This window comes from Pelodiscus sinensis, chromosome 3, assembly GCF_052426305.1.
Source record: "Pelodiscus sinensis isolate ZL-2025 chromosome 3, ASM5242630v1, whole genome shotgun sequence".
NCBI classification, from domain to species: domain Eukaryota; kingdom Metazoa; phylum Chordata; order Testudines; family Trionychidae; genus Pelodiscus; species Pelodiscus sinensis.
In genome coordinates, this window is record NC_143054.1 from 56,109,726 (window position 1) to 56,127,622 (window position 17,897).

Consider the following 17,897-nt stretch of genomic DNA (forward strand, 5'->3'; position numbering starts at 1 on the left):
GCAGCTTTGCTCCGCGTCTTCCTGGTCTGCAGACCAGGGAGACGCGGAGCAGCTTTTCTCGCCCGTGGCAGCCCCGTTCGTAACTGCGGATCCGACATAAGTCGGATCTGCGTAAGTCGGGGACTGCCTGTACTGATAAACTAGTTGTAGTTGGTATAACGATATGCATGATATATGTGACTGATATATAAGACTTGTACTGCTAATAATTCTTTGGAAGCTGCTGTTGAGCCCTCCCCAATGCATTGATAATAAAGATAATTGCTTAGTATTATCTGTGTGGATGAATTCTTGGAAAAAGAATTCCTTTGCTTAACAAAGGCAAGCAACATTTTAATGTTTTGTTTGGAAGTTTGGGTCAGAATGGAAATGTGTTTAGCAGCTTTAAAACAATAAAACTTATATTTTTCCTGAGAAATACAGAATCATTATTACTATTAATAAAGCAGTTATTTTCCCTCAAGAAGTCTTTGTGAATCACTGTTCTTGTAAAGCAAGGAAAAGTGCCTTTTAGATTTCCCATGAAATAAAATGTTACTGCATTTTATGTTGATCCAGAATATGGATAACCGTAACCACACCTATCGAAGTATTCAATCCCTTATTTTCAATCATCAGGTAAGAGGTGTCAAAGACATGCAAAAGGAAATCTTCATTAGAGGAGTACATTTAGAATTTTAAAAACCTAAATACTTACCAAATATGTAGAATACATAAATCCAGTCCATGTAGTAGCAAATTAAGCCAGACAATGGAAGAGACACAACTGTTCCAAATTGTGCACCTAAAAGAAAACAATTTGTTTTTCAATTTGCCAATATACATTTGAGTGGCATATGGGCTGATCCAATAAAACAAACAATGGTCAGAATTACTAGAGGATTTTGTTATTGCTAGTTTACCATTAGAAAGTATGCAGATAAATATTTTCACCACCACTAGAGGGCTGTCATTTCAGCTACTGGGAATGACACTGAAGTTCAACACTATTATTGTAACTACTTCAATAGAATGAAAAAATGGAATAGAAAAGTCTCATGCCATTCAACACACCATAGAACTATGAAAGAGAATGAGAAAAACAGATGAATTCTTGGCCTATTACAGATTTCAGATAAATAGGCAGACTCCAAATGTGAAATGGAGGCAAACTGAAAACACAATATTACTTTGAAAAGTGACTGCATCTACTGACTCTCCCATTCAGTTTATACTGGTCTTAACTGCTGATAGCCATACAAAGGCACCAAAGCTATGAGTGTGAAAGCTGGATAGTATTTCCATAGCCAACAGAACTGTTAAATAGGTTCCATTTGTAGGGCCAACATCTGTTCTCAGTTAGGCAAGGCAAACCCTATGAACTTCAGTGGGATTGTGTAAATAACAAGAATTTCATGTTGAAACCTATTACTGGTGATGTCTTATGAGCAGGAAAGACCCTTCCTTGACATTCCAATCCAAGATTCAGATGGAAGATATGGCAGTTAGGGGTAAGAAAAAGCCATCCTCATACAGGCAGTCCCCGACTTACGCGGATCCGACTTATGTCGGATCCGCACTTACGAACGGGGCTTTCTCGCCCCGGAGGTCGAGGTAGCGGATTGCTATCTGCGAGCTCCGGGGCGAGAAAGCCCCGTTCGTAAGCTGCTCCGGTGCCCCTGGTCTGCTGAAGACCGCCTCCAGCAGACCAGGGGCACCGGGCAGGTTCCTGCGCTTCTGAGGCTTTGCCAGAGCAAAGCCTCAGAAGCGCGGGAACCGCCGCTGCTGCCGCTTGAGACCCGGTGCCTGTGGTCTGCTGGGGACGGTCCCCAGCAGACCACAGGCACTAGGACTGAAGCCGCAGCCGCGGGGGGGGGGGGGGGGGGAAGGTCCCGCGCCTCTGAGACTTTGCCAGAGCAAAGCCTCAGAGGCGCGGCACCCCACTGCCGCTGCTGCTCTGCTCCCCGTGTCCCTGGTCTGCTGGGGGGGGGGGGGCGCGGATAGTGTGCCCCCCCCGCCCCCAGCAGACCAGGCTTTTGTTTTGGACCCTGGAGCAGAGCAGCTGGGGCGCTGCGGATTGGTCCTGCAGCACCCGCTCTGGGCACTACTGGACCAACCCGGCAGCACCCCAGCTACTCTGCCCCAGGTCCTGATTCAGCCGCTGCTGGTCAGTTTCAGCAGTGGCTGTATCAGGACGCCTGGGGCAGAGCAGCTGGGGTGCTGCTGGGTTGGTCCAGTAGCGCCGAGGGGTGCTACTGGAGCAACCCAGCACCACCCCAGCTGCTCTGCCCCAGGCGTCCCCAAGTCAGCCGCTGCTGAAACTGACCAGCGGCTGACTATAGGAAGCCCGAGGCAGAGTTGCTCTGCCCCGGGCTTCCTGGAATCAGCGCTCATCAGTTTCAGCAGCAGCTGACTTGGGGAAGCTTGGGGTTCTTAAGTTGAATCTGTATGTAAGTCAGAACTGGCGGTCAGTTTCAGCAGCGGCTGAATCTGGACGCCAGTTCCGACTTACATACAGATTCAACTTAAGAACAAACCTACGGTCCCTATCTTGTACGTAACCCGGGGACTGCCTGTACTTGTAAACTAAGGCAATCTAACCTGGGAATCATTTAAACACTATCAGTACAGAACCTCAAAATATTGATCTTACAAAATCACTTTCCAAACCTAATCTGAATCCAGCAGATATCATTGTGTTGCTCTGTTGGTCAGACAGCTTAAAAAGTAAAAACAGATTAATGTGTCTGAAATAGGGCAATATTAAGAGATGTGCACGTTCACTTTGGAAGAAAGTTTCAATCACAGATTGGCTAATTAAACAAAACACAAGGTTCATAGAAAACATACATTAACATAGAATTCTGTTTTTACTCTTGCCTGTGACTTTCTTTTCTTCTTGGTTTTAAAATATATTAGTTTATTTATTATACAGCATCTTTGCAGCATAGTTTTCAGTAATTTGTTGCATCATCATGTATAATATAATTGTCAAAGTATGTAAGGACTAGAAATGTGAATTTTTACCAGTTAAGGGGGCAAGAGGCTGACCAGCTTCGTAGTGGCCCACCATGGACAGGGGCTGCTTTAGTTGGGCTGGAGCAGGTCCCATCTGCGGCAGGCCCTACCTGTGGGGCACCCTTTGGGGCATTAAACAAGATGTTTAATCAGTTAACCAATTAAATGGGATTTACATCCCTATTTAGGACCACAAAAACAAGTTGTACTGCACTGTGTTTTCATGTGTGGAGCAGACAGCAAGGAGCGTTCATCTTATTGTTATAGGCTATTTTCTTAAATCATTATCCTGAAGAGAACTGAAACAGCACAAAAATAGCATACCTCGTAATGAGGGTAAATTATGTTTTTAACTAGATAAGGGAATAGTTTTAAAAATTGTTGATAAACTAAAAATGTACAATCCTATTATCAATCTGAACATTTCATTCTCTTTCACCTGCATATGAAATGCTAAGGAGCTTGCTGCGTTCCAGCGGTGGAGCCCAAGATGACCACATGGCATGCATAGCAGGAAACGTAACCCCCTAGAAAACAATTTTTTATTCTGTTCAATATATGGTAATTCCAGATTTATTTATTCAAACGTTCATGTCTCAATTAAACCATATACTTCAGAACATCAGCACAACCTATTAGTCTCATGAATCAACAAGAAGCTATTCGACAAAAAATGCAAATAGACAGTTAGGCAGAATTAATCTTTTGCTTGTGAAAATGCCTTGTGCATAATGAGGATGCAAAAGTACAAAAAAACCCCTCTTTTTAATTCTTGTTTTCTCATATGCTAGAACAGGAATTATCAAATTTCATTAGATCAATACCCCTTCTGATAACAAAAATAAATAAGGAACCCCAGAAGGGGGGACCGAAGCCTAAGCCCACCCAAACCTAGCCACCTTGGGTGTTGGGGGTGGGGTAGAAGACAAGAAAGAGGAAGAGAGGAAAGCCAAATCCTAAAATCTTCAGCTGTTGGTAGGGGACCTGTAACTTGAAGCTTTTGGGCTTTAGTTCTAGGCAGTAGGGCTGGAGATTTCAGCCTCAGCCCCAGGCAAGGCTAATGCTAGCCCTGGTGACCCCATTAAAACAGGAATGCAACCCCTGTAACTCACTTTGGGATCCTGACCCACAGTTTAAGAACTGCTGTGCTAGAAAAACAAAACTATTTTGATACAGGGAATTATTTTAATTTTGATTAAGAGTTAATACAAGATGAGACCCATTCCTCACCCCAACTATGCAGGTGATTGTAAATTAATAGGAGGGAGGATTTTTAAAAAAGTTGTTCAATGAAAGTAGAAGTAAAATTAAGCAGTTTATTGATATTCCTCCCTTCACACATCAGAATGATGGCTCTCCACAAAAATGTGGCCCTCTAGTTATCAATGACAATGTTCTTCATAAGACTCAGTTATTGTAGACAGATTCTGAAAGGGTATTTTCACATTCTAAGGCAGTGGTAACCAGCTAATAGATCTGGATCTACTGATCTACTTGCAGCCTCTGATGGGTGATTCTAACCAGTTTGGCCTAGGGATGTTAAATTTTGATTAATCAGCTAATGGAGTAGTTGATGGAATTTCCATGGCTCTTGTATATTTCAACGGCAGAGGTGCTGTGCCTCTCCCTTTGAAAAGTACAAGAGCTGCGGGTGGCTCTTGTACATTCAAAGGGAGAGGCGTAGCAATCAGGTCCCCCTTGTGCCATTTCCCCTGCTGTGCCTCTGCCTCCCCTGCTGCATCATCCTGTGGAGAGGGCGCTTTTAAACCAGTTCCTCACAGCACTGGCTTCTGCTCCCCCACACTTGGTGCCTCTGATACAGAGCTGCCGGTGGTGGGAGAAAGGAAGTGACTAGGCTTATCGGGTAGTTGACTAGTAGCTTACAGCCCTAGTTTAGCAAAGAAGCATCGAGTGTGGGCACTTCGGCTTCCCCTCCCCCCACCGTTGTGCATCTCCTGTCCTTTGCCTTGGAACTGTCCCCTCAGAAGCCTCCTGCTTTCTGTGCAAGGCAGGGGAGGAAGAGGCGGGTGCTGATGTCAAGGTGCCCCCTCCCACTCTGTATCCTATTTCCAAAGAGCAGAGAAGGGACACCACAGGATTTGGGATGGAGTTTGCTGTCTGCTTTTAGGAGTGGTGCAGGGCCAGGGCAAGCCTGCCTTATCCCCACTGCACCACCACCCACGAGCCACCTGAGGTAAGCAGTGCTCAGTTGGAACCCACATCCTGAAACTCTACCCCAGTCATGAGCCCCCTCCTGTACCCCAACCCCTTGCCTTATCCCTGAGCACCCCTGCATCCAAATGCCCTCCCAGAGCCTGCACCTACAACCCCCTCCAATACCCCAACTGCCTGCCCCAAGCTCAGCTCAGAGCCCCTCTCACACTCCAAATCCCTTAATCCAAGACCAGAGCTTGCACCCCAACCTGCTGCCCCAGCCTGGTGAAAGTGAGTGAGGATGGGGAAGGAAGGATGGAGTCAGCAGGAAGGGGCAGCCTCAGAGAAGGGGCACAAAGGTGGCAGGGCAAGGGTATTTGGGTTTGGATTGCACAAATTCAAAAAGTTATCTCATGCTTAAAAGGGTTAGAGACCACTGTTCCAAGACAATGAACACCATTACCTCTCCAAGCCCCTCCAAGGCTCTGACTGCTATCAAGTATCCAACCCCCAGGTCTGCTGCTAAGGGGGTGAACAGAGTGAAGACAGCGGTACTCAGGATGCCACACCCCAGCAGCAGCTTCCCTCCTATTTTACGTGCAAGATATCCACCAGGAATCTGAGTAATGATGTAGCCATAGAAAAAAGAACCAAGGATCCATCCTTGAGTATCTGCATCCCAAGAATACTTTTTCCCCTGAAGGAGGAAAAAAAAAGAAAAAAAAAAAAAAGAGCTTAACTAGCACTCTTTCTACATTGTACAATACTTTACATCAGATAAAGAATATAATTAAGTTTTGGTCCATGACAGTCTCTATACCTTTCATCTTGGATTTTACTCACTTAGCCTTTATTTAGGCAGACATTTTTTGGAACAGGCATTGCATTATGGCTTGAAGCAGGCTAAGACACAGAAGAAAGAGAAAGTAGAGGTGAGACAAAAAGATTAAAGGGGGCAGGAAAGGCAGCAGATGGAAAGCAGACAGTTGTATATGGGAGTAACAAAGTTTCAGGGAAGAATGTTGTGATAACATTCAAGAAAAGAGAAAAATGCACTGCTGTGAGGAGATCAGTGTAGCAGAAATGGGAAGATAATCTTAACAGAAGACTGGAGGACAGGTAAAAGCAGAGACCAAAGTTGTGAAGTTTATAGGTAGAAATGTAAGAGATGGGAAGGGCACAGTAGAGAAAGTGGTTTTGGAGAACATCAGAGATAAAAGTTCTGCATCAGCATTAATTAATTCTGAGCATCCAGGTGCATTGTCAGGCACTTCACAGAAACAAGGAGGGATCTGGTGCCTGTCCCAAGTAGCTTCTGGTCTAAATTCAGATTAGACTCAACAAGCAAGTCCTAAATGAGCTAAAAAGGTGAAAAAGGAAAGTCAGGATGAGTTTTACCCTAATTAGATGCACAGTTGCCAGTTAAGACATGCATACATCTTCCGGGCCCTCGACTTTTTTTTTTTTTTTTTTAAATAATCAATTCATTTTTCATAGGAAATGACAAAGTTTCAAGGAAGAGCTTCAGGGGAGAGAGATGGCTTGGCAAACAGGTGTTCCAGGGAGAATAGAAACAAAGTCAAAGTCTATTAGAAATAGATCAGGGAGAGTAGTTTCAAAGGTCAGAGAGAGGGAAGGAAAGAAACAGGATAGCTACGAAGAACCAGCCAGAACTGTGAGCGAGGAAATAAAGATTATGCATGCAGTAAAGATATAAACAACATTTCACAGAAAGTGAAGACTATGAAAAAACAGATGCAGCTTCATAATATGGCAGAGACAATGAGTTCTCAATTGATCTGATGCAGATACAACAATAGAGAATGTCCTCTTCTCACACACTATGCAGAGTGAGTCATATTAAACCTACAAGGTCAGTGTAGCCATTCTGCAAAGTATATTTTAGAAGGATGTAATAGTCTTGTCCTTTAGGACAGCAGAACACTGTTCATCTAAACATCTTAGATCTCAGAATAGCTCTAACAGACCCAATCTATATTTGAGAAGGCCTGACGGTAAAAAATACAAAAATGAAACTGTGCCTCCCTCCTCTAGAAACATCAAACTCAGTTGCAACATGCTGTTGAAAATAATGTCACATATTTTAGAAAATATATATTTAAGCCTACCGTTGTATTCCGAGGGATGTTTAGGGTAGAAGAATGTTCTGGACACACCTGGGAAGTTGTATTCTTTGTTAAACTTGAATCAGGCTCTACCATGTCTACAAGAGCAACGCTTAGATTCACACGTAATGCATAAAGCAGGAAGAATCCAAAAAAGGCCAATAATGCTAAATTGTAGCGAGCAGAGCAGCATGTAGGCACTGAAACACAAGATATTTAAGTTACATGCTACACAAAAGAGTTAAAAGCATTTTAGTCATAATAATTATGAATAAAAAGACAGACAACATGGTTTATTTACCCCAAAAATGTATTTTACATATTGAGTGACTGAATGGGTTGGGAAAATAAGATTTTGATCTAGTTCCCTGCTGACCCATACTAGGGGTGTAAATAGTTATCCAGTAGGGGCTGGAGCAGGTCCCTACCCACCAGCTCCTGCCCAGGGTCTCACAAGCTGGCTGGAGCAGCCCCTGTCTGTGACAGGTCCACTTGATCCCCAGCTGCAGGTAACATGCTGGCTCCGTGGGAGCTGGGCCAGCACGAGCTGCCAGCCCCACTCCCAGGGAGCCAGCAGCAAAGCCTCCCTGAAAGCAGAGCTGGCAGCCCTTGCTCCCAGGAAGGCTTCACTGCAGGCTCTTAATTTAAGCTTTATACTTCAGAGTCTGCAATATGCATAGGGTATGTCTAAACTATGCTCTATTTTCAAGAGAGGATATGCAAATTCTGTGGGAATTTACTTTCACTTTCAAAAGCTCTGCTTTTGAAAGTGAGATCGGAAGAAGATAAGCAGTCTGGACGCATTATTTTTTGGGGAAAAAAACCCTTTTTCGAAAAAACCCTGTAAATCTCCTTTTTTAAGGAAGAGCATTTTTTTAAAAGGGGTTCCCCCCAAAGAAACCGTGTCCAGACTACTTTCACTTTTGATAGCTCCGCTTTTGAAAGTGAGATCGGAAGAAGATATGCAAATTCCCACGGATATTGCATATCCTCTTTCGAAAATAGAGCATAGTCTAGACATAGCCTGTTAGGATTTTTAGCAGTTGAATGGTTTCTTATTTAAATGACTTTTTATATCCCTAACCCATATAAGTGTTGTAACTCTCCTATATCTCTTGGCAGTTAAAAGTATAAATATGTATCAGTCAAAAGTCTGAACCTCAAGTATAAATATGGTGCATGGTTTTTACAAAAGGGATTTAGTAGTATGGTTACAGTGGTTTCAAGTGGTCTTCTGAAACATGATTATTCAAACTGAAGCTTCACAATAAGAAAACAAGATTAGTGGCAAGGTGTTACGGTATATACTTTGAAATGTGTGCAGTAGTCTTTTTCTATTTGTGACTTAAGAGATACTCTTGAAGTGATATTGTAGAATGGCCACTTAGGGTTCCACGGTTGTCACATTTCTACAGATTCCAGGTCAAATTTTGGCTTGGATAGTACTCTATATTATAGAGTCTATAACAAGGTGAGATTTCTAACTCTGCACTGAACTCAGACTTGGATCTGCAAGCTGATAAATGGGATTTATTTGATTGCCTTTCACACTACTTGTACTAATGTGATTCTATAAATAGAATGTAGCACAACAGAACTGAAATGTGACCCATGAAAATTCAGCACATGTTCTCCAAGTTGATGGGATCGAAGAGTAGTAAAAATGTATCATTTGGATCAGCAAAGTGAAGCTCTCTCATTTGCTACACTCTGACCTTCTCATTTATAGATCAAAAGGTAACTCCAACAGTTCAAATAGTGCAACCCCAATAAACCAGATAACAATTTTTTTTTTGCTCTGTGCACTATGGAAATTGGGAACTAATCACCTTCTTTAAGAGAGACAGAGCAAATTATATACAATTTATAAATATGAGAACATTTTTAGTTATTAGATTGAATACTTTAAATACAATCAATATACTTTAATATACTAACTATATATTCATAAAAGTTAGACTATTTAATTTCAATATACATGGAAATTAGATTAAAAAATCTAATATTCACTTTCTTATTTTATACAATAAAAATTTGCTAATTAGGCAAATTGCCTGGGTGCAATGAAATGTGACTTAGAAATGAACTTGACCAAGGCTACCTGGCTTCCCAGCTCTAGTGGAAAGGGGTCCTGATGAAAGCAGAAATCGCTGGAGACCATGCAAATCAGAAAACAGCAAGTGTATTAGTGCATTGGATGTCTGACCTAGAGATACTTTGTTGCATTTTGAAAATTATTGCCTACCCCTGTTGCATTATTGCCTACGCCTGCTCCAGATAATTCAACAACAATAAACTCTGTTTATGAACTAGACTACTAGACTAGAGTAATGACAGTGCCAGAATCAAAACAGCTGATAAATGCTGAGATAAAAGACATGAATGAATACAATTTAAAGCACACCCATTAAAAAAAACCCACACAAACACACACATTCAAACAGATATTTTGGTAGGAAATCCAGAAGAGAGAAAAACATCTGTGAAAAATTTTATTATGGATCAATTAAAAACATCCGATACAGAATAAAATAAATGTTAAGAATGAATTCTAAGATGCACATCTTTAAAAGTAAATTGAACTGATGCCAAAATCACTAACATTTAAAAGCATGGAGATTAAGCCAGAACAGGGACTTAAGAGAGAATGGGGAACATAGTCAAGAGTTGAAAATGAACTGTTGTGTGGCTAGACTTTCAAAGCAACATTTGCAGAATTAAATGTAACAGAGGAAGAACAGGATCCAGACACCTTGCTACTCAGAAGCAATGGATTACTCTGGTGCATAACTAAAATTATACTATGAGCATGACACTAAGAGAAAACAATCTGCTCTGCAGACATATCAGGGCATACACTGCTTCCTGGGTAAGTTTAGTATGATCAGACGGATTCAAAGAAATCTGAACACATAGGAGGGAAATATAATGCTACTTTGCTAAAGAAATCTGAACTGATGCCCAGTGTTTATAGACAGACATTTCAAGGAGTTTTAAAAACAAATAAGGATTAGGTTGGATTTGTAAAAGGTTATAGGAGAATGGGATTTCTACTGCTGAACTAAATCTGGAACTAATAGACATTTTACCAGCAATGCACTTGAAATTGAAGTATAGATTGATGACCACCAGCTTAAAATCCTATGCTTGTGTATATGCTAAGCACTTATTTTTCTACACATAAAAATTTAAATTACATAAAAACCCTATGCAAAAGAAACACAGGTCCATCTTTAACAGGGTGTGATAACTCTGAAAATCTTGTTTTTAAACAGTATTTGGAAGAGGTACATCTAACTTTTAAGTAAGATCAAGAAGTCCTCAGTGTGCAAAACTAGTCAAGCAACTTTATCCTCTCTTAAATTGCTTTGAAAGCCATTGGTTATTATGAGACAGTTTCCAAAGAATGAATACAATTATGGCTAAATCTATTTAGACATCATGGTTAATAGAAAGGTTAAACAAATAATAGTAATGGAAGCTTCATGACTTTTTATGATCTAACACTCCATTGGAGATGTAGATTAATTGGAATTTTTATTACGCTTCCTTAAGAAATAAAGTCTGGAAAATGAATGTACTGTACAAAAATCCAAGAAATTAAGGTGACCTAATAAACACGACTCCACCATACAGTACATTGCTCACCATCTATTTTGTTTATCAGAGATATCAACAGGTGGATACATTATTAGAGAATGCTCGATCAGTTAGTCAAGGCTTAGAAAGTTCAAAACTTACTTTTCTAAGATACATCTCACTCTCCTCACACCTTTCAAAATGATTATGAACAAGAAAAAGGCTACTGCAGGGTCCAACACAGACACACATGAAGTTCAATTCCTTACCTTGATCAGACCCTTCAGCTCCCACCTCTGTTGCTTTCAAAACCATGTTTAAATAGTCTCCTCCCCCTCTTTTTTAAGGAGGACAGTCTGTACAGAAAATTCCTAGATACTTTTTCAGTTTAAGGATATTGTACTATTGTATTTGTTCTTGTGGGTGAGGTGAGCCGCTCAAATGAGAGCATGGCGCATTGTGCAAGCCTAAGAATGTATTGCTTTAACAACTGACAAGTAGAAAGCCACAAGCGTCTGCTGCTCCTATGAGCAACATGCTTTCTTCCACGCATCCCTTATGGGTGGAACTACCACCACTCCTTGTCACAAAAGCTGCAAAACAATTACCAATCCTCTTTACAACTAACTTCTACCACAAGTAGGGCACTACTAAATTCATGGTCCATTTTGATCAATTTCACAGTCAAAGGATTTTTAAACTGGTAAATTTCATGATTTCAGCTATTTAAATCTGAAATATCACAGTGTCGTAATTGTAGGGATTCTGATCCAAAAAGGAGATGTGCAGGGGTTGCAAGGTTATTGTAAGAGGGGGTTGCAATACTTCTGTGCTGTTGCTGCTGGCAACGCTGCCTTCAGATTTGGGCAGCCGGACAGCGGTGGCTGCTGGCCAGGAGTCCAGCTTTGAAGGCAGAGCTGCTGCCAGCGGTAGTGTGGAGGTAAGGATGTCATGATATAGTACTGCCACTCTTACTTCTTCATTGCTCTCTGCAGAGCTGGACCCTCAGTCAGCAGCAACCACTCTCTGGTTGTCCAGCTCTGAAGGCAGCACAGAAGTGGCAATATCATAAACCCCCCTTCCGACCACCCTGCAACTCCCTTTCGGATCAGGACTCACAATTTGAGAAATACTTATTTTCCTCATGAAATCTATAAAGTTTAAGGCAGGGATGGGGAACCTATGGCCTGCAAGCTGGATCCAGCCCTTGACTTTTCTTCATGTGGTCTCTGAGACTCAGAGCTCACCTCCCACCCAGCAGGGAGCTAACACTCCAGACACATAGGGACACTGCAGATGGCATATTAGTAGTACTGGCTTCCAGTAGCAGGTGGGGGAGCCTCGAATCTCATGGGTCTGATCAAAGCAAGCTGGGTCTGGATCTGGCCTGCAGGCAAGGGTGCCATTTACTGGGGGTGGGGGAATAATAGCCTCACCTGACGTTGGAACCCCTGGATTTCATATTTGAGGGATGTTTAAAGCTGCATGCCCTGACTAAGGATGTTAAGGACTAGTCCAGTGTTTCTCAACTTTTTTTTTAAATAAAGTACCCCTTTTTCTAAATAAATAAATAAATACCCTCAGTACTTACAGTTTTCAGACACACACAATTTTTTTTCTACGATTGCAATACATTTGTTTAAACAACTTAATCGTAGCCAGGCAGACGATGAAATTTTTGGATGTAAAAAGCACAAAAATAATAAAACGCTGTAAAACTTAAAACAAAAATTCAGTTATCTTCAAATTTCAGTTGTGTTGATGTACTCCCCAAACTGCCCTCGAGTAACCCTAAGGATACCTGTACCACTGTTGAGAAACACTGGACTAGTCAAGTATCTGATAAGCAAATGCTTATCAGATAGTCGACTAGTCGATCACCCCGACCCCCCACTGCCTCTATCAGAGGGAGACAGCAAGGGGGGGGGGGGGGGACAGGGAGTACTTCAAAGCAGTAGTGCCACACGGCTGATCCCAAGCTCAGCTGTGCAGCACTGTCCCTTTGAACGCCACCTCAGCATTCAAAGTGGCTGCCCCACACAGCTGAGTGCCAGGGGCGGCAGGTTTGTATAATTTTTGGTGGTGCCCAGAATGGGTCTAGTCCCCTCCCCTCACTTGCCCTATTAGCCGATATATATTTTATTAAATAATGTAAGAATGGACTGGAAACCGTAAGCATTTAACAGTTTCCCTTTATTGCACAATATCACTGTTGTAAGAAAAAATTATTTAACTAAGAATATCAACGATATTAATACTCTTTTGAATATTGAAGCAACCAACCACACTCTGATCAATAACCCTCAAAAGCAAATACTTTCTAAAATTAAAACAAATATAGCCCCTTCCTTTGCAATGTTCTTCAGGCCCTCACCCTTCTGGGAGCTGTAGGAGGCGGTTTTTTCATATATAACAGATTTTGGAACAATATTTTGTATAAAATTTATAACTCAGTCATTGGAGAAACTTGGTTTTAGTAAATTTTTTTTAATTGCAATAAATGACAAAAATTGAGTGGGGTCTGAGTGCAGAGATTCTTATCTATACCTTTTTTTATAAAAAAACCAACAAAACACTCTCTGAGTATAAGTTAGCTAATTTGGCACGTTTTTTTCCTTACAAAAGAGTTTTGCTATGGCTTGTAGATTGCTATCAAAGTGCATGCTGGAATAAGATTGAAATATTTATTAGAAACTCTTTATTCATTTTTTCACTTCTCGTAAATACTGTGACCTCCCATCTTTCTGCTGTTGGGTGAATTATATTATCTACAGCATCTGAAGTCATGGCTCTGGAGCATGTGAAACCAATATGTAGGGCCTTTTAAAACTCAGTTACCTAGAAATATGTTTAAAAATTCCTGTTAAACATACATTGTGGCAACAGCGTTGATTAATTCTAACCATCTTTTTATTGCTAAACTGTATCCTCATAGTTACCCTTTTTAGTTAAGTAGTTAGGATGATTGTTGCAAAGTGTAGGCTTATATTTTATTTGGGTGACTATCTAGTGTTTTTATCCAAGAGATAAATGTGACAGACAATAGTAACTCCAAATGTTCTCATGAATCAGGTATTGTTACATACATTCTGCAGGTATGTAAGGATGGGTGTTTTTGGATATGTAATACGTTCTTTTATATTGTGTATATTTTCCCATTGTAACCATGAAAAATTGCTCTTTTGAGACTGCCATTCCAATCAAGTTTAAAAGATCCATAATTTTGGCCCACAAGGAACTGAATGCAGTCAGTTAAGATAAACGTATTTGCATTTGTACTCTATTACATGGTTTCTTGGGTCTGGAAGAAAAAATTAGATGAAATATTTTCAGTAATCATGAGGCTAGATTTGACTGTTTTAACAGTAACAATTAGCTGATTCCCTCCCCTCGGCCCCTAGGAAATCTAATCAATTGTGCTCAATTAATGAGTGTACTGTAAATCAAAATAATTTGGAGTCGTCAGCAGATTTACTCTATGTATACATTAATTTAAATAAGCAGGACTTGGCCCTGTGTTTATATTTAAGGTTTATTTTTATAAATTAGAATTGATATTTGCACAGAGTTTAAGAACACAGGGTTGTTTAATTCATAATTAATATCCCGAACATTACCAAAAACATTTCTCCTAACCTGCAGGTACAGGTTGGACCTCCCTAGTCTGGCACCCCTGTACTTGATTGGTTCCAAACCAGGAAGTTTGCTAGGGGAGGTCAATGAAGACCCAAGGGCACTTGGACCAGCTCCTCTCCCAACCCCAGCTGGGTCCTCGGCCGCTGGACCCCTGCTGTCAATCTGGCTCCGCTACTGGGGTTTTCTGGTCTGGCAACATCTATGATTCTGCTGCCATAGTCCCCCCTCCCACACACACACACTGCTCCAACCACAGGGTCCCAAAGGATGCCAAACCATAGATGTTGCCAGACCAGTCGGTCCCAGATTAGAAAGGTTCAACCTGTGGTCTGTTTTTTACTTTTGCATAATTTGAAGATAAAAATTTACAGAATAAATGTTTTAATGATTCCTCATTATCATAGTATGCACTGTATTCTAAACTTTCAACCCCCTTCCCATCAAAAGAAAAGTCTTAAGTATTTGCTAAGTGAAAATGATAAGTCTGTAAAGTTCTTTTATCAAAACTCCTACAAGTGAATTCCTTCATAATTCACACACAAACAAAAAGACAAGCATTTTCAGTCATTGCCTGCATCTTACTTAGGTTTTTAAGAGAGAACTCTTTAACATGTTAAGTGAATCCAGGAAAGAAACACTGTCCATAATTGACTCTTTCTATCTCTTTTTGTCCCTTACTCTCTTTCACAGAATCTGTTTTGTTTACTAGATCTCCCAAAGTTCTTTTACAGAAATAAAGTAACTTTCTTCTGCTTACAGTGATGGCTCAATAGGGGCTCTTGTACATTTCAAAGGAGAAATGCGGACATGCCTGTCGACTAGTGGATGGAAATTCCATTGACTACTCGACTAATAAAATAACCGATCATTAACATCCCTAGCCCTGACTCCAGAGGCAGGTCTTAACTGCAACAGAATTTGTTCTGCTTGCGGCTTTGCCTTTGGAGCATGGAGTTTGTTTCTGCATTTGGACCACTGCTGTTCAACTTACAAATGTTCTTGAAATGGGGTGAACAGTGACTAATCCAAAGAGTTACAAAGGGATCTCACAAAATTGGGTGATTGGGCAACACAAGGGCAGGAGTCATTCAGTGCTAAGTGCAAAGTAATGCACTCGGAAAAATAGAATCCCAACTATACATAAAAAAATGATGGGGTTTAAAATAGCTGTTACCACTCAAGAAAGAGATCTTGGAATCAGTGGGGATAATAGTTCCCTGAAAACATCTGTTCAATGTGCAGTGGTAGTCTAAAAACTAAAAAGCTAACACAATATTGGGAATCATTAGGAAAGGAATAGATAAAAGACAATAAGAGACATACAGGCAGTCCCCGAGTTATGCGAATCTGACTTATGTCGAATCCGTACTTACGAGCGGGGCTTTTCTCGCCCCGGAGGACGCGGGCGGCGGGACTGCCCAGACGCGCCGCAGTCCCGCCGCCCGTGTCCTCCGGGGTGAAAAAACGGCTCCGCATCTCCCTGGTCTGCTGGGGGGGGGCGGGGGTCTGGGGGGAGGCTCCCGGCAGACCAGGGAGACGCGGAGCAAAGCCGCGGAGGATGCGGGCGGCAGGACCGCGGCGCATCTGGGCGGTCCCGCCGCCCGCGTCTCCCTGGTCTGCTGGGGGGGGGGGCGCAGCTAGTGTGCCCCCCCCCAGCAGACCAGGCTTTTCTGTGGACGCCTGTGGTAGAGCAGATAAATTGTATTTGGAAAAAGTACAGAAAAGGAACAGAAATGATTAGGGGTAAGGAACAGCTTCCATATGAGGAGAGATTAACATGACTGGGACTTTTCAGTTTGGAAAAGAAATGACTAAAGGGTAAGGGGATATGTTAGAGGCCTAGAAAATCATGAATGGTGTGGAAAAATAGAATAAGGAAATGCGATTTATTTCTTCACTAACATAACACAAGAAGTGCACCCAATTAATGTATAGGCAGCAGATTTAAAAGAAACAAAATAAATTATTTTTTCAGTCAACTTGTGGAACTCTGCCAAGAGATGGCAGAAAGGCGCATACCATCGCAGAGTTCCAATTTTTTCCTTCCACTTTCTGAAACTGCCAACAAACTGAAAAATCAGGGTTGTTTTTTTTCCCAGTTTTGTTAACTTCCTCTTCTCTTGAAATCTATTTGCTTGCTTTTTCCACCAGTTGTGCTAAGGTCAAGACTTGATCCCACAATGACTTATACATGTACTTAACTTTACATCCACATAACCACCTTTGCACTTAAAATTAGGCATACATGTAAATCTTTACAGGATCAGGGCCCAGGAATGTATATTATTTGGTGCAGAGACTGTCTTGTACCACATATTTGTACAATACACAACACAAAGCCTGGGGTCTCTAAGGAGCTATCAGTTTTAAATAAATAATGAGAAATAATAATGAGACTGTTAAAGATCAGCACTGATTTACTTCTCCTGCCTCACTCTTTAAAATTACCTGTGATTTAGTTTCCCCGCCCTATTCTTTTTACTTAACCTGTATACATCACTCACAATATAATACTCCCGTAGCAACCAGTTAATTGTGCAGAAGGACCAGAGATTCAGACGGAGGAGAGTGGGGGGAGGAGAAATGCTCAACCCTTTACAAATAATTGGGGGCACTGCGGAAAATCCCAGTTCCCTAAAAGGGACTTTTAGCAGCCGGCGGGATAACGGGGCTCGGACCCCGCGGGAGCCTCCGTCCCGCCCGGTGGCCAGCCCCGTGACAGAGGGGAGGTTACAGCAGAGGAGGCGCCTGGGTCCGCCCTGTCCCGGGGCACTGGCGGGTGGCTCAGCAGGGGCCAGAGCATCGCAGCCGGTCCCCGGGGCAGGGGCCGGCGGAACGGATCGGGGGGACCCCTCAGTCCCTGGGCTCCCTGCTCCGCCAAGCTGCCGCCGGCCGCGCCCTAGCAACGCGGGGAGGCCGCCAGACGCGCCGCCCGCAGGGGAGCCCCGGGCAGCTGCTGACTCAGCCCCTCTCACCTGGGCCGGGCTGGGACTCGCCCAGCAGCGGGGTGCGGTCCGTCCCGTGCTCGGGCTCCGCCTCGCGGCCCGCCGGCGGCCGCATCGCGCCCAGCGACAGCCCGCCAGTCGCCACCGCGAAGTGGACCCGAGTCCCGGCCAGGGCTCTGCAGCCAGGGGGGCCCGGGGCGGCCGGCCGCGGCCACGTGACTGCAGCCGGGCGGAAGCTGCCTCCGCCGCGCTGCCGCCCAGTCACGAGCTACCCCCTGAGCCGCCATCTTTGGTGATGGCAGCTTCTCGGGGCTGGTGGCGGGGGCCCACGGAGTCTCTCCCGCTGGGCGTGGGGAGGATTTTGCTGTATCCGGCTCCTTCATGCCACGTGCATCATGGGGCAGCGGGCTGGCGAGGGGCAGGAAGCAGGGCAAGGAGCTGAGGGGGTGGGGGGCTCAGG

At 42.9% G+C, this 17,897-nt stretch overlaps 1 protein-coding gene across 3 annotated transcripts in view; it reads right to left on the reverse strand.

The window, feature by feature from the left end:
• The window catches only part of SLC17A5 (solute carrier family 17 member 5), a 41,688-nt gene extending 24,050 nt beyond the window's left edge, over positions 1 to 17,638 (reverse strand). The window contains exons 1-5 of one of the 3 annotated variants that reach the window (XM_075923773.2): positions 17,468 to 17,637; positions 7,281 to 7,477; positions 5,615 to 5,848; positions 3,437 to 3,524; positions 698 to 784 (exon numbers count right to left, since the gene is read on the reverse strand). In XM_075923773.2, the coding sequence (XP_075779888.2) occupies positions 698 to 784; positions 3,437 to 3,524; positions 5,615 to 5,848; positions 7,281 to 7,477; positions 17,468 to 17,552 (691 nt within the window). In that variant the 5' untranslated portion in view covers positions 17,553 to 17,637. Of the gene's footprint in view, positions 1 to 697; positions 785 to 3,436; positions 3,525 to 5,614; positions 5,849 to 7,280; positions 7,478 to 11,125; positions 15,876 to 17,467 lie in introns of those variants that run through there. The other 2 variants (XM_014576937.4, XM_075923775.2) reach the window with 2 other exon arrangements.
• Positions 17,639 to 17,897: the final 259 nt, after the last annotated feature.